Consider the following 14151-nt stretch of genomic DNA (forward strand, 5'->3'; position numbering starts at 1 on the left):
TTTTTTTTTTTTTTGTTTTTTAAAGACAAGGTCTCCCTCTGTCACCGAGGCTGGGGCACCACAGTGGTGTGATCATAGCTCACTGCAGCCTTGAACTCCTGGGCTCAAGTGATCCTCCCATTGTAGTCTCCCGAGTACCTGGGACTACAGGCGTGCACCATTATGCCTGACCAATTTTTTGAATTTATCTTTTTGTAGAGATGAGGTTTCCATGTGTTGCCTAGGCTGGTCTCAAACTCCTGGGCTTAATCAGTCCTCCTGCTTGAGCCTCCCAAAGTGTTGCAGTTACAGGTGTGAGCCACCACGCCTGGCTTGGTCTTACTTTTGCTGCCTCATTAATGTTCTGCATTCCAGCCTCTAGATGTGTGCTATCCAATACTACCACTAGTCACACTTGTCTATATAAATTGGAATGAATTAAGATTATATAAAATTGGGGCCGGATGCAGCGACTCATGCCTGTAATCCCAGCACTTTGGAAGGCCGAGGTGGGTGGATTACTTGAGGCCAGGAGTTCAAGACCAGTCTGGCCAACATGGCGAAACCCCGCCTCTAGTAAAAATACAAAAAATTAGCTGGACCCATAGTGGTGGGCGCCTGTAATTCCAACTACTCGGGAGGCTGAGGCAGGAGAATTGCTTGAATCTGGGAGGTGGAGGCTGCAGTGAGCCAAAATCGTGCCATTTTACTCCAGCCTGAGCAATAAGAGTGAAACTCTGTCTCAAAAAAAAAAAAAAAAAAAAAGTTATATAAAATTAAAAATTTAATTTCTTAGTCACACTAGCCACATTTTAAGTGCTCCATAGCCGCGTGTGACTGGTGGTACTGTGTTATGCAGTGGAGAGGACATTTCCATCATCACAGAAAGTTCTGTAGGACAGTAGTGCTCTAGATTTTTAATTGTTGCTTGATATTAGGAAAGTAAATGTCAGAAGCTTGGAATAGATATTTAATAAAACCCAAAAAACATGGAATTTATACTACCTCACTCCCAACAGCCTCAGCTTTCTCAAAGTTAAATATTATTTCTGTAAGATTGGCTTTATATTTAGTTTCTGGTCTTTTCAAAGGTCATTTTGATAGTAATATAGAACAGAATAAAGTAGCTTTGCCAAGAACTATTTCAGTCAAACTGTAACAGTTTTATTAAGGTATAATTGATAGACAATAAATTTTGCTTATGTCAAGTGTAAAATTTAGTAAGTTTTGACATGTTTACACCTCCGAAACCATCATTATTATTGATAATATAGCTCATCACCTGCAAAAGTTTGCTGGTGCCCCTTTTTAATCCTCCCCCTTATTCTTTTGCATCTTCTCTCCCTATGTTGAGACAGCCATTGGTCTGCTTTATGTCATAATAGACTAGTTTACCTTTTGTAAAAGTTTATATAGATGAGAGTCATGCAATATATACCTTTGTTTTGGCCTGGCTTCTTTCATTCTGAATTGAGATCCACCCATTTTTCATGTACAAAGAGTTCATTATTTTCTATTGTGTGGCAGTATTACAGTTTTTTATCCATTAGTCTGTTGATGACATTTGGGTTGATTCCAGTTTGGGTTATTACAAATAAATTGCTATGAGTATTTGCATGTAAGTCTTTGTATTGACTTATGTTTTTGTTTCTGTTGAGTAAATACCTAGATGTGGAATAGGCAATACCTAGCTATTGCCTTGGATTGTATAGTAGGTTGTGTATTTAACCTTTTAGGAAACTGCCAAACTGTTTTCCCAAATGACTGTACCATTTTACATTCACCCCAGTAGAGTATGAGTGTTCCAGTAGCTCCATATCCTTGCCAATTCTTGGTATAGCCAGGCTTTAAAATTTTATCTGAGTTATTTTAACAAGAAAAGACTATCATGGTGGAAATAGTTCCCCCCCTTTCCTATGTCTTATGTTTTAAATGCTGCAAAAATAATATTTTGTGTGTGAAAGAATTTTAGATGGTCTCCAACTGATTTATTTACTCTTTTATCTTTGACAATCACTAATAATGATTTGAAACCCAGTTTACAAGAATCAATACCTTTTCTTCCTTTTCACTTACATATTTTTCTTTTTTTGTTCTAGCGGCCCCTTTGTTGCTTTATGCAAACAGACGGGACTTGCGATTGGTTGATGCTACAAATGGCAAAGAGAATGCTACGATTGTAGTTGGAGGCTTGGAGGATGCAGCTGCGGTGGACTTTGTGTTTGGTCATGGCTTGATATACTGGAGTGATGTCAGTGAAGAAGCCATTAAACGAACAGAATTTAACAAAACTGAGAGTGTACAGAATGTTGTTGTTTCTGGATTATTGTCCCCCGATGGGCTGGCATGTGATTGGCTTGGAGAAAAATTGTACTGGACAGATTCTGAAACTAATCGGATTGAAGTTTCTAATTTAGATGGATCTTTACGAAAAGTTTTATTTTGGCAAGACTTGGATCAACCCAGAGCTATTGCCTTAGATCCTTCAAGTGGGTAAGTTTTTGTACAGTGTACGAAGATCATCGTACCTCCTCCTGGTTTTTTTCCACTGATATACACCACCCTGACCCCTATGAGAAGAGAAAGATCGAAAACAGGAATTTTAGATTCTTTGGGCTTCTTTGTTGAGTAGACTTGAATGTAGAAAGTTATGTTGTGTTGTTGTTATTATTATTGTTATTATTATTTTTGACAGGATCTTGCTCTGTCACCCAGGCTGTAGTGCAGTGGTACAATCAAAGCTCACTGCACTGTCAACCTCCCAGGCTGAAGTGATCCTCCCATTTCAGCCTTCCATGTAGCTGGGACTTTAGGTGTGTGCTACCACACCTGGCTAACTAAAAAAATTTTTTTGTTAGCTGGGTGTTGTGGCGCACGTCTGTAATCCTAGCTACTCGGGTGGCTGAGGCACGAAAATCTCTTGAACCCAGGAGGCGGAGGTTGCAGTGAGCTGAGATTGCACCACTGTGCTCCAGCCTGGGAAACAGAGTGAGACTTTGTCTCAAAAAAATTTTTTTTTGTAAAGACGGAATTTCACCATCTTGCCCAGGCTGGTCTCGAACCCCTGGGCTCAAGTGATCAATTGCTCTGCCTTGGCTTCCCAAAGCCCTGGGATTGCGGGTGTGAGCCACTGTGCCCAGTGTGTTGTGTTCTTAGTGTTTCTGTAAATTGTTTTGGGTTTCTAATAGCCATGTTTATATTTCTTGGGTTTTCTTCTGTATTTATTTTTTGTGATATCAGAAGATAATTTGAAAGGAGAGAAGAATGAAAACTTAAAAAGAGAAGGATTTGATAGCTCAAGATGAGGTAGACTAGATCTTATAACTTTTATTATATGCACAATGATATTGTGATAACTAGTTTTTTTTATGTTACACTCTGAAGCGTTATTTAATATGTCAGCATTGAATGAAAAATAAAAGTTACTAAATAGCTCATTTCCAGTTAGCTAAACATATATTTGCAATAAAGGTTAATTTTCTAATGAGAAGGAAAACTTAAACCTCTGAGTAAATCTCATTTCAAAGTGTGAGCTGTATCCCCACATTGCTTCTGTTACTATGCCTCATTTCTACTATTAGCGTATACCATTTTGTGATATTTCTTTGTGGAATAAATTGTCATGGCCAGTCTGTCATGGCTAAGTATAGGTAACTATCTGAACATGAACCTAAAATGACTAATATTTGGTTAAAATCCAAAGATAAATAACTTGTACTATTTTTAGTACTTTGTTTTCTTTAGCTTTCAATTGTATTAGAATGCTTTAAAACTCATTTCATTTATGGAAAGGAGTGGATTCTTTTTATGTAATAAATGAGAACTTGCGGAGAATAGAGGAAAGGTTTATGTGTGCTTCTTTATCTTGGTATCAGGCCTGATTTGGTTACAGAGGTTGAACAGGATGCCATGTTGTAGAAAAATGAGAAGACTGATTTGACTGTAAAGGATAACGTGGGCAGTAGTGTAGTGAAATTTTAGAGGGAGATGTCTGGAAATACAAATAAGTATTTTTTAGAGTGGAACTAAAACGTGTTTGTTGAGGCAAGATGGTGCTCTTAAAGCACCGGCAAATATTGTAGCAGCTCTGATGGTATGAAAAAGCATTGGATGTCCTGAGGAGGAGGTCTCAGATGTAACTGTAGTTATCAAATAATTTGGTTGTTGAGAACTTTACAGATATTTTTGAGAAATGGAGTTTGTCTTTTGCTAACAGAGTTTGTGAGGCTCAGGGGTTGTTGAAATGTTTCTGAGGTTACTGCTTTGTAGAACACATAGGGTTTTGGTACTTGTAGTCGTCATTAGGGAAGAATACTTTGGTGAAAAGATAAAGTTCTTTTTTCCCCTCTTTTTCTTCTTGACAAAGTAAGGCTTACCACTGTAAGGGTGATAATTGAAATTTAATAAAATATCTATTACATGGTTATTATGTTCAGAGTTCTGCATTTTGTACTCTGGTTGGAGAGAGGGGGTTTAGTTTATCTTTACTGTTTTATTTAAGGACAGAAAACTTGGGAGAGACAACTTTTTCTTCTTCATAGCATGTTTATTTGCATTATGTAACGTGTGTGAAGAGAGGAAAAGCGTTAAAATAATTAGAAGAGACACAAGAGCTGTTATGAGCTTCCTTGCCAAATTTTGGAATGGGATCTTGATCATTTCTGTGAGGAATTAATGATTACATGATAGTACATTATTAAAGGGAACTGAATGTATATAGTTCCTCTTGACTCTTCAGGATCTAACAGTTTAGTGAGTAAATTAATCATTTTCATTTTGTTCCCCAAAACTAATGAGCTTTACTTTTGGTTAGTAGGTCTGATAAGTATCTTCTGAAGTAATTTTGCCATTTGATTAAAAAATACTTTAAAGTTTCTGTGGCTTTAATTTATCCTTGTTACTTCTCGTTATTGAATGTGAGAATTCACCAAAGACTTAGCTGATAAAAAAGATTATTGGAAGAATCAGTAGTAATGTACTTTGAAGGTAGAAGGTAGTGTTATGTAGCTTCTGAAGGTGGTTCAGTGAAGAATAACTCTTTCTGTGGACTAAAGGCTTGGTCAAACACCCAGTGAAATATTTTTTATTATTTTTGATGTGTGTGATTAAAGTGAGAGGCAGAGGAGGGGAATATAGGGGGGAGAGAGTGGGTAAATTCAGCCCCCTCCCCCAGCTTTAACAGTCCTCTCAAAATTTCTTTTAATTTTGAGAAGTCATTTGGTGTTATGGTTATTTTAAAAATGACTCAACTGGAAACAAATAGAATCTGGTCAAGTGTTATATATACATATGATATATATACATATGATGGAGCGTATTTAAAATTATGTTTTAAACTCCTGCACTGAAAAATATATTCAGATAATCTTTCAGTGTTAATGATCTTAGATTTGTATCGTGGTTTGTGGTTTTAGTTGAAAAGTAATTATAGGTAGAGTACATCATTTGTCAAACAGAATAGATGATTTCCAGATTTATTTTCTGGGGGAAATACGAAGTTTGAGTTCCAGGCAAAGTACATGAAAACAGTGCTGAGGAAAAATGTAGACTTTTCAGAGTTCCAGGATCCTGGTTTATGAGGTTCACAAGAGCTGACTGAGCTCTCTCACAGCAACTTACGTAAAAGGAAAGCTATTGAATGACTGGTATTGTTTGAGCCCTGGGAACTAGTGCAGACATCTGTGTGCTTTCGGATGTATGGAGTTCTTTGTGTAATGAGTCCATTTAGCCTACACTGAAGGAAGATTTTTATTCCTCTCTCTAAATTTGGCCTCTATTATATTAGTCTGAGATTTTTTTTTTCTTATAATAGTGACTAGCAGTGTACAGTTCGGACTAAGAAACGGGAAGATTTGTGTATGAAATTGTTACAGAATGAACAACCAGAGTTACAGTAAACCGTAGTCTTAGGTTATAGTGAGTAGAGGTGATTCCTGTGTGGCTGCTGCTAATGCTGGAGCCCTTCGCTCTGATTCCACAGTTACCATGCTAAGCAACTGTACTAATCTTGGTGATGTTGAGGGCCTGTGTTAAGTTTAAGGGTGTTTTGTTTCTTCGTTTAGGATCCTTTCATATTCCAAATCATTTTAGATGTTTTTTTATAAAGTTAAACTTTAGTGATTCAATTTGAGGTGAATTTATACTAAACAGCTTTGAATGATAGTTATATTTTTTAAATACGTATTTTTATTTATTTATTATTTATTTGTTTATTTATTTTTGAGATGGAGTCTCGCTCTATCGCCCAGGCTGGAGTGCAGTGGTGCGATCTCCGCTCACTGCAAGCTCCGCCTGCCGGGTTCACGCCATTTTCCTGCCTCAGCCTCCTGAGTAGCTGTGACTACAGGCGCCTGCCACCATGCCCGGCTAATTTTTGGTATTTTTAGTAGAGACGGGGTTTCATCATGTTAGCCAGGATGGTCTTGATCTCCTGACCTCGTGATCTGCCCGCCTCTGCCTCCCAAAGCGCTGGGATTACAGGTGTGAGCCATCGCGCCTGGCCTATTTTTTATTTTCATTTTTATTTTTTGAGACGGAGCCTCACTCTTGCCCAGGCTGGAGTGCAGTGGCACAATTTCTACTCACTGCGACCTCTGCCTCCCAGGTTCAAGCCATTCTTCTACCTCAGAGTCCCCAGTAGCTGGGATTACAGGCGCACACTACCATGCCCAGCTAATTTTTGTATTTTTAGTAGAGACAGGATTTCACCATGTCGGCCAAGCTGGTCATGAACTCCTGACCTCAAGTGATCCGCCTGCCTCAGCCTCCCAAAAGACTGGGATTACAGGTGTGAGCCACCGTGCCCAGCCAAAAATATGTATTTTTAAATCATTGTTAAATATAACATTAACAACACTAAAAGTTCTGCTTTAAAAATGCTTGCACATCTACCTCAGTGGAAAAAAGTGATTTGTAATTTTTCTATCAGTTTTATACATGTAATTATCATATTTTGAATATGTTTAAAAGTATTTTCTACACATATATCCCAGGTGACTAAAATAGTTCCTAAATCTTTTTTTGTGACTGAACTTTAAGAAAAAAGGTTTTCTTAAAGGAAAACTTTTTTTAAAAGTTAAAGGAAAATAATATTTTCTGTTACAGTATTAGCTTTCTTTTTTAGAAGAAAGCATTTTCTAAGCAAATGCAAATTTTAGCATGGTATTCTATGAATTCCAAATGAGTATGGCTGTGATTACAAATGTTTATTTAAAACATAATTAAGATTTTAGTCCTTAGTTGTTTTCACAAAAGTTATCAAGATCATATTTTATAAAAATATATTCACTGGAGCTTGTTTTATGTTATACCTAGCTCTATTATTATTATTATTATTTTTTTCTTGAGACAGAGTCTTGCTCTGTCGCCAGGCTGGAGTGCAGTGACGGAATCTTGGCTTACTGCAACCTCCACCTCCCGGGTTCAAGTGGTTCTCCTGCCTCAGCCTCCCAAGTAGCTGGGACTACCAGGCGTGTGCCACCATGCCCAGCTAATTTTTGTATTTTTAGTAGAGACAGGGTTTCACCATGTTGGCCAGGATGGTCTCAATCCCTTGACCTTGTGATCCGCCCACCTCGGCCTCCTGAAGTTCTGGTATTACAGGCATGAGCCACCGCGCCCGGCCAATACCTAGCTCTGTTTACCAGCAAATTACTTCAGTGTCTTGGATCTAAGTTTCCTTATCTCTAAAATGATGGGTTCTTTCAGTTTTGACATTATTTTAAGTTTAAAAACTGAGATATTGGCTAGGTGTGGTGACTTATGCCTGTAATCCCAGCCCTTTAGGAGGCCAAGGTGGGCGGATCACTTGAGCACAGGAGTTTGAGACCAGCCTGTGCAACATGATGAAACCCTGTCTTTACAAAAAAATACAAAAAATTAGCCAGGCATGGTGGCACGCGCCTGTGGTCCTGAGCTACTCAGGAGGCCGAGGTGGGAGGATCACTTGAGCCTAGGAGCGGAGGTTGCTGTGGGCCGAGACTGAGCCATGGCGCTCCAGCCTAGGTGATGGAGTAAAGACCCCGTTTCCAAAAAACAAACAACAAAAAAAAGTGAGATATTTAAAGAGAGAACTCTGAACAGCTATTTAAAAAATTTTATTTTACAGAACTCTGAATAGCTATTTAAAAAATTTTATTTTACAGTTACACATTCGAGTCAGTAGTTTAAGTATGTTACACTTAGAATTGTGTTTTTGTGGAGCAGATTCTTAAACTTTTGTTTTTACTACCTTGCATATGTCATCACTCTGGGTCTCCTGTTTTACTCCACAGTTGAAACCTTTTTTCCAGTTCCATTTGATGTAAACGGAAAAATGCTTTGAGATGTCAAAGGATTCTTTTTTTCTTTTTTTTTGAGACCAAGTTTTACTCTTGTTGCATAGGCTGGAGTGCAGTGGCGTGACCTCGGCTCACTGCAACCTCTGCCTCCCGGGTTCAAGCACTTCTCCTGGCTCAGCCTTCCTAGTAGCTGGGATTACAGGTGCCTGCCACCCCACGCCTGGCTAATTTTTTGTGTTTATAGTAGAGACAGCATTTCTCCATGTTGGCCAGGCTGGTCTCAAACTCCTGACCTCAGGTGATCCACCTGCCTCAGCCTCCCAAAGTGCTGGCATTACAGGCATGAGCTGCTATGCCAGGCCATAAAAAGATTCTTTTTGTATGGAGAGTGGAAAATGTAGCCAGTTACTTTTAGGCAGATTATATAGATTCACATATGTTTGGAGGTGAGGCTTTTTGAGATCATTATCTAAAAATTAAGAGTGATGTGTTAGAAGAACCACTAATCTGGTCAGGAAATCTGAATTAGAGGTTTAGCTTGAATGGCATATGAATCAAGGCCTTGGAAATTAAGAAACAACAAACTCGTGGTGTGTGTCTCTGTGTGTGTGTGTGTGTGTGTGTGTGTGTGTGTGTGTGTTCTCAAATGTTAACGTAGGGCTTTTTTCTTAAAATTATCTTAACTTTCATCCAGTTTTAGTTTCTTTATATCAAGTGATATCCATCACTGTGTCTCAAATTAATATGTTTCAGTTGCATTGTCTACTTTTTTATGCTTCATATCTCTGAGCGTTTATTGAAGGAATTTTGAAGGGGAGTAGTTGTAGTATAACTGAATGCCATTACATAACACAGTATTTTAATAGCTTTGCTTTTTAATAAAAGCTTTCTTTGCATGTAGCATTGAGCTTTTCATTCATCCTTAGTAGAAGACTGAAACTTGGTGATGACAAAGAATAGGATACCTTCCTCTGTATGGTTGGAGATGGAAAAAAAGAAAAAAAAGAATAGGGTATCTTTATGAGTGTAGGCTGTCTGCATTTGGGGATTTTGTCTACCTTTGATGTATTCCAGGGTTGATAACTCTTCAGAAATTACAATGAATCTTTAAGATTTTGGAAGGAGGGGTTTGTCAGCTAGTTTGTGAACTAGGGATAAAATAATGATTGTTTTATTTTGTACCAATTGATATTGATACTGTATTTCTTTTAGAAATTTTCACTTAAACTTACTGAGTTTTATACTGTTTTGGTTTTCCTGCCACTTGGACTGTGCCTTTCCTTCCTCCATTAGCTCTTTAAAAATGGAACAGTTTAAAAGTGCATTATTTTCTTTGTTCTTTTTCTGAGATCATATCTGTTCCCAGTTGGCTTTTGCATAGAAGCAGATAGCCAATTATTTAAAATCTAAAGCTTCAGATTAGATCTTGCTTTAAAACGCTGGCCCTGTGTATGAAGGATCTTGGTGTAAACAACTTACAGTTTTGAAAGATGTTCTGGTAAATTGGGAAGGTCTGTTTTCTATCCCTTGAATCCTAGAACTGGAAGGGAATCTTAAGGATCCTCTAGCTAAATGCCTTCCTTCCCTTCTTTGGGTGAAGAAGCCAAGGCCTTTGACCAAGATAAAGTGAGAGGGAGCTATATTCTTAGTTGAAATTTTTGGATTCCATGTTTGGTCCTTTTTTTCTTTGTGAAAGGTATCTTACTGAAGCCATGGTTTTTTGTTTTTTGTGTTTTTTTACAAGTTGAATTACTTAAAAAAATTCAACATGGTAGCTTTGTTTAAAGGACCTTTTAAAATAAGTTTTATGTTTTTAGGTTTACTCAGTGTACCAATTTCTTACTTTACCATTGCTTTTTGCATCCCAGTTAATCCGCTTGAATTCAGCTTCCTTTTGTGTGAAGTGTGCCCTTCAATGTTTCTTTCAGTGAGGGTCTGTTAATAGTAACTCCTGGTCTTTGTCTAAAAATGTGTTTATTTTGCCCTCATTCTTGAAATGATAATTAGAGTATAGAATTCTGTGTGATTATTTTCACTCAGACCTTTGAGGGTATGTGGCTTTAATTGTTGGTACGATTAAGTCTGTATTGCTTTATAATTTATCGTTTATCTTTTAATATTTTCTGGTTTTAAAAGCTTCTCTTGATTTTGGTATTTTGCAGCTTTGTCTACCCTGTGTCTAGATGTGGATGTATTTTTATTTATCCTGCTTAGGATTCATATTTCTAGAATCTAAGCATTTTTGTTGTTTGTTAATTCTAGAGAATTCTTACCCATTTTTTTCTTAATTTTCCTTCATTCTCCTTAGTCTTCTTTGGAACTCTTGTTTGATATATGTTCCTTTCTAATTTCTTCTTCCTTTCCTCTTAATTTTGCTTTTTTATCTTCTCTCTCATTATTTCTCTGAGCCACTTTCTGGGTTTTTTTTTTTTTTTTTTGTACCTGCCATTTAGATAACAAAATTCTTTCTTCAGCTGTGCCTGATTTTGCAGTTTAATATGTTAATTGAGGTTTTAATATCAGTGACTATATTTTAATTTTTTAGAAGTTCCTTGTGTCCCTTGTTTAAAAACTTATGAAGAAATCTCAGCTACATAAAAGTAGAGAAAACAGTATATCAGTAATTTTAGAGTTGGAAAAAAGTTGCAAAAATTGTACGTAGTTCTGGTATAACTTTCACCCAGCTTCCATAAATATTGACATTTTGTATAACCATAGAACAGTTATCTAACCAGGAATTAATGTTGATAGAATACTGTTAACTAATCTGTAGACCATATTTGAATTTCTCCGTTTTCCCCATTAGTCCTTTCTCTGGGCCAGGATCCCATTTTGCGTGTAGTTCCTCCTCAGCCTTTTCTAATCTGAGATGTTTTGGTAGTCTTTCTTCATTGTTCACAACCTAGACGTTTTTGAAGATTATCGGCCAGTCATTTGTAGAACGTGCCTCAGTTTGGCTCTGTTTGCTGTTTCTCGTGATTTGATTAAAGTTATACATTTTTGGCAAGAATACCACAGAAGTGATACTATGCCCTTCTCAGGGCATCCTGTCAGCAGGCACATTGTGTGGATACTGGGTGATGTTACAGTTGATCACTTGGTTATGGTTTTGTCTGCTAGTTTTTTTTCACTGTAGTTACTATTTTTCTCCTTGCAATATATATTTGAGGCTGTGCAATTATCCTGTTTCTCATCATACTTTTATCCACAAATTTTATCTTTCCTTGATAGTTTTTGCCTGTAGTAATTGTTACTGTGGTGTTTGCTTTTTGCCAAATAGTGATTTTTCTAGTTCCATTATTCCTTCTGTGTGCGTTATTAGTTAGACTTCTCCCTTAACATAGAGCTGTCCTGTCTCTCTCATTTATTTATTCAGTTATTTATATTAGTGTGATATTGTGAAAATGTATTTGGTGTCTGTCCCCTGGTTCTTGGCACAGAGCTTCTAAAACCCTTGTAATTTCCTGAGCAGTAGGGGTGCTAGGTGCATCTTTTGTTCTAATATTTGGTCTTTGACTCCAGTGCCTGACATGGAACTCCTAATCCGATGGAATTTCCTGGGTGATAGGAACATCTTTTGTTTTAATGAGGCAACTCTTGGTAGGCTTCTGGATGGGGGCTGGTCACCAGAAAGACCAAGCCATGATTAGAAGCTTGGAACTTTCAGCTCCGCTTCACATCCTTGGGAAGGGGAGAGGGGACTGGAGATAAAGCTAATATCAATCATGCCTATATAAGAAGCCTCTCTAAAAAAAAAAAAAAGCCCTGAACTACGGGGGGTTTGGAGAGCTTCTGGGTTGGTGAACACATCCATTTTCATGTTTCATTAGGATGGAATCTCCTGTGCTCGTGACCCTTCTAGATCTCTCCCTATGTATCTTTTCCATGTGGTTGTTCATCTGTATCCTTTGTAATATCCTTTATAATAAACTGATAAATATAAATAAAGTGTTTCCCTGAGTTCTGTGAGCTGCTGTAGCAAATGATTGAAGCTGAGGAAGGGATTGTGGGAACCTCCAGTTTATAGCTGGCCAGTTAGTAGCACGGGTGCCTGCAAAGGAGGGGGTTATAGCTGGCCAGTCAGTAGCACAGGTGCCTGCAATGGAGGGGGCAGTAACCAAGCCCGTTACTGGGATCTGATGCTGTCTTCACATAGATAGTGTCAGAATTGAACTGGCTTGTAGGACACCCAGGTGGTGTTGTAGAATTGCTTGGTGTGGGGAACCCCCCCGTTACCCCGCCCAGCAATCTGGTGTCAGAAGTGTTCTGTTATGTTGACTCTGTGAGAGAAGGAAAAGTGTTTTTCTGATACAATTAGTATGGATTCATGGGCATTTATTTTATCCTGTAGGTTATAATCCAAAACTGTCATGATTTTCTTGCTCAAATTGTTGCAGATTTGGCCACTGGGAGCTCCTTCAAGTTGGTTCCTGAGTCATTTTTACATGCCCTCATTGTTTTATTTATTTATTTTATTTATTTTTTTCAGATGGAGTCTTGCTCTGTCGCCCAGGCTGGAGTGCAGTGGCACGATCTCAGCTCACTGCAAGCTCTGCCTCCCAGGTTCGTGCCATTCTCCTGCCTCAGCCTCCCAAGTGGCTGGGACTACAGGCGCCCACCACCACGCCCAGCTAATTTTTTGTATTTTTTAGTGGAGACGAGGTTTCACACCGTGTTAGCCAGGATGGTCTGGATCTCCTGACCTTGTGATCCGCCCGCCTTGGCCTCCCAGGGTGCTGGGATTACAGGCGTGAGCCACCGTGCCTGGCCGCCTCATTGTTTTTTAAGGACTTTCTTACTTTCTGGCAACTCCAGACAGTCCAGACTCATTGTGTCCTTCCTCTGTTCCACCACTTGAATCAACTATTTCTCCAAGGAGTTCTGGCTCCTTTTATTAGAGAATGGTATTTAGAAATGAAGATGTGGAAACTAGGTGTGTTCTTTGCTACTGGATTTTCTTTCTTTTCTTTTTCTTTTTTTTTTTTTAGCCAGAGTTTTGCCCTTGTTGCCCAGGCTGGAGTGCAATGGTACGATCTTTGCTCACTGCAGCCTCCGCCTCCTGGGTTCAAGTGATTCTCCTGCCTCAGCCTCCCGAGTAGCTGGGATTACAGGCATGCGCCACCACGCCTGGCTAATTTTGTATTTTTAGTAGAGACAGGGTTTCTCCATGTTGGTCAGGCTGGTCTCAAACTCCCAACCTCAGGTGATCTGCCTGCCTTGGCCTCCCAAAGTGCATGAGATTACAGGCGTGAGCCACTGTGCCCAGCTGTATTTTCTTTTATTGTATTTAGTACCTCTCAGTGGACAGAGTTAGGAAATGCATGGTGTATGTAGACACAATACTCCTAGTTCTGTGCCTTTGCTATATGTAAAAACAAATTCATGTTATCGCCAATCTACTACCACAAAATTATCATTGTAGCCTTCTCCCTTTTCTTACTTGGGATATTTACTTCTATTCTGTGATAGTGAGAAACCTGGCTCTCATTATTCATGATATATTTTCTTATTTGCCCATCTTAGTATACATATACATTAAGAGTTTTAAAATCATTAGCCTATACCACCATTGTGAGAAACGAATTTACTTTGGTGTTATGTGAAACAATTTACATGTTCCTAAGAGTTAAAAATAACACAAAAATTTATACTCAGAAAAGTGTTCTTCTTCCCCATCCCTTCTATCGTCGTCCCATCCCCTACCCTTTTTTATCCAGTCTTTCCCCACCCCTTTCTATAGGTGTCTTAGTCTTAATAATTTCTGCTTTTTTATTGTGAATTCGTTTATGTACAAATGAGTTGATACATGTGTATATTCTTTTTTTTTCTTTTATTATGGCTCTGTTCTCTCAGAACGTGAATCTGTATATTCTTTTTTTTTTTTTTTTTTTTT

At 38.2% G+C, this 14151-nt stretch overlaps 1 protein-coding gene across 2 annotated transcripts in view; it reads left to right on the top strand.

Moving 5' to 3' along the window:
• LRP6 (LDL receptor related protein 6) overlaps positions 1-14151 on the top strand; it is a 162809-nt gene that overhangs the window by 23128 nt on the left and 125530 nt on the right. For both annotated transcript variants that reach the window (XM_017864558.1, XM_017864559.1), the window contains exon 2: positions 2079-2472. In XM_017864558.1, coding sequence (XP_017720047.1) covers positions 2079-2472 — 394 coding nt within the window. The remainder of the gene's footprint in view (positions 1-2078; positions 2473-14151) is intronic.

Source organism: Rhinopithecus bieti, unplaced genomic scaffold (genome assembly GCF_001698545.2).
Source record: "Rhinopithecus bieti isolate Rb0 unplaced genomic scaffold, ASM169854v2 scaffold_76074, whole genome shotgun sequence".
NCBI lineage: Eukaryota > Metazoa > Chordata > Mammalia > Primates > Cercopithecidae > Rhinopithecus > Rhinopithecus bieti.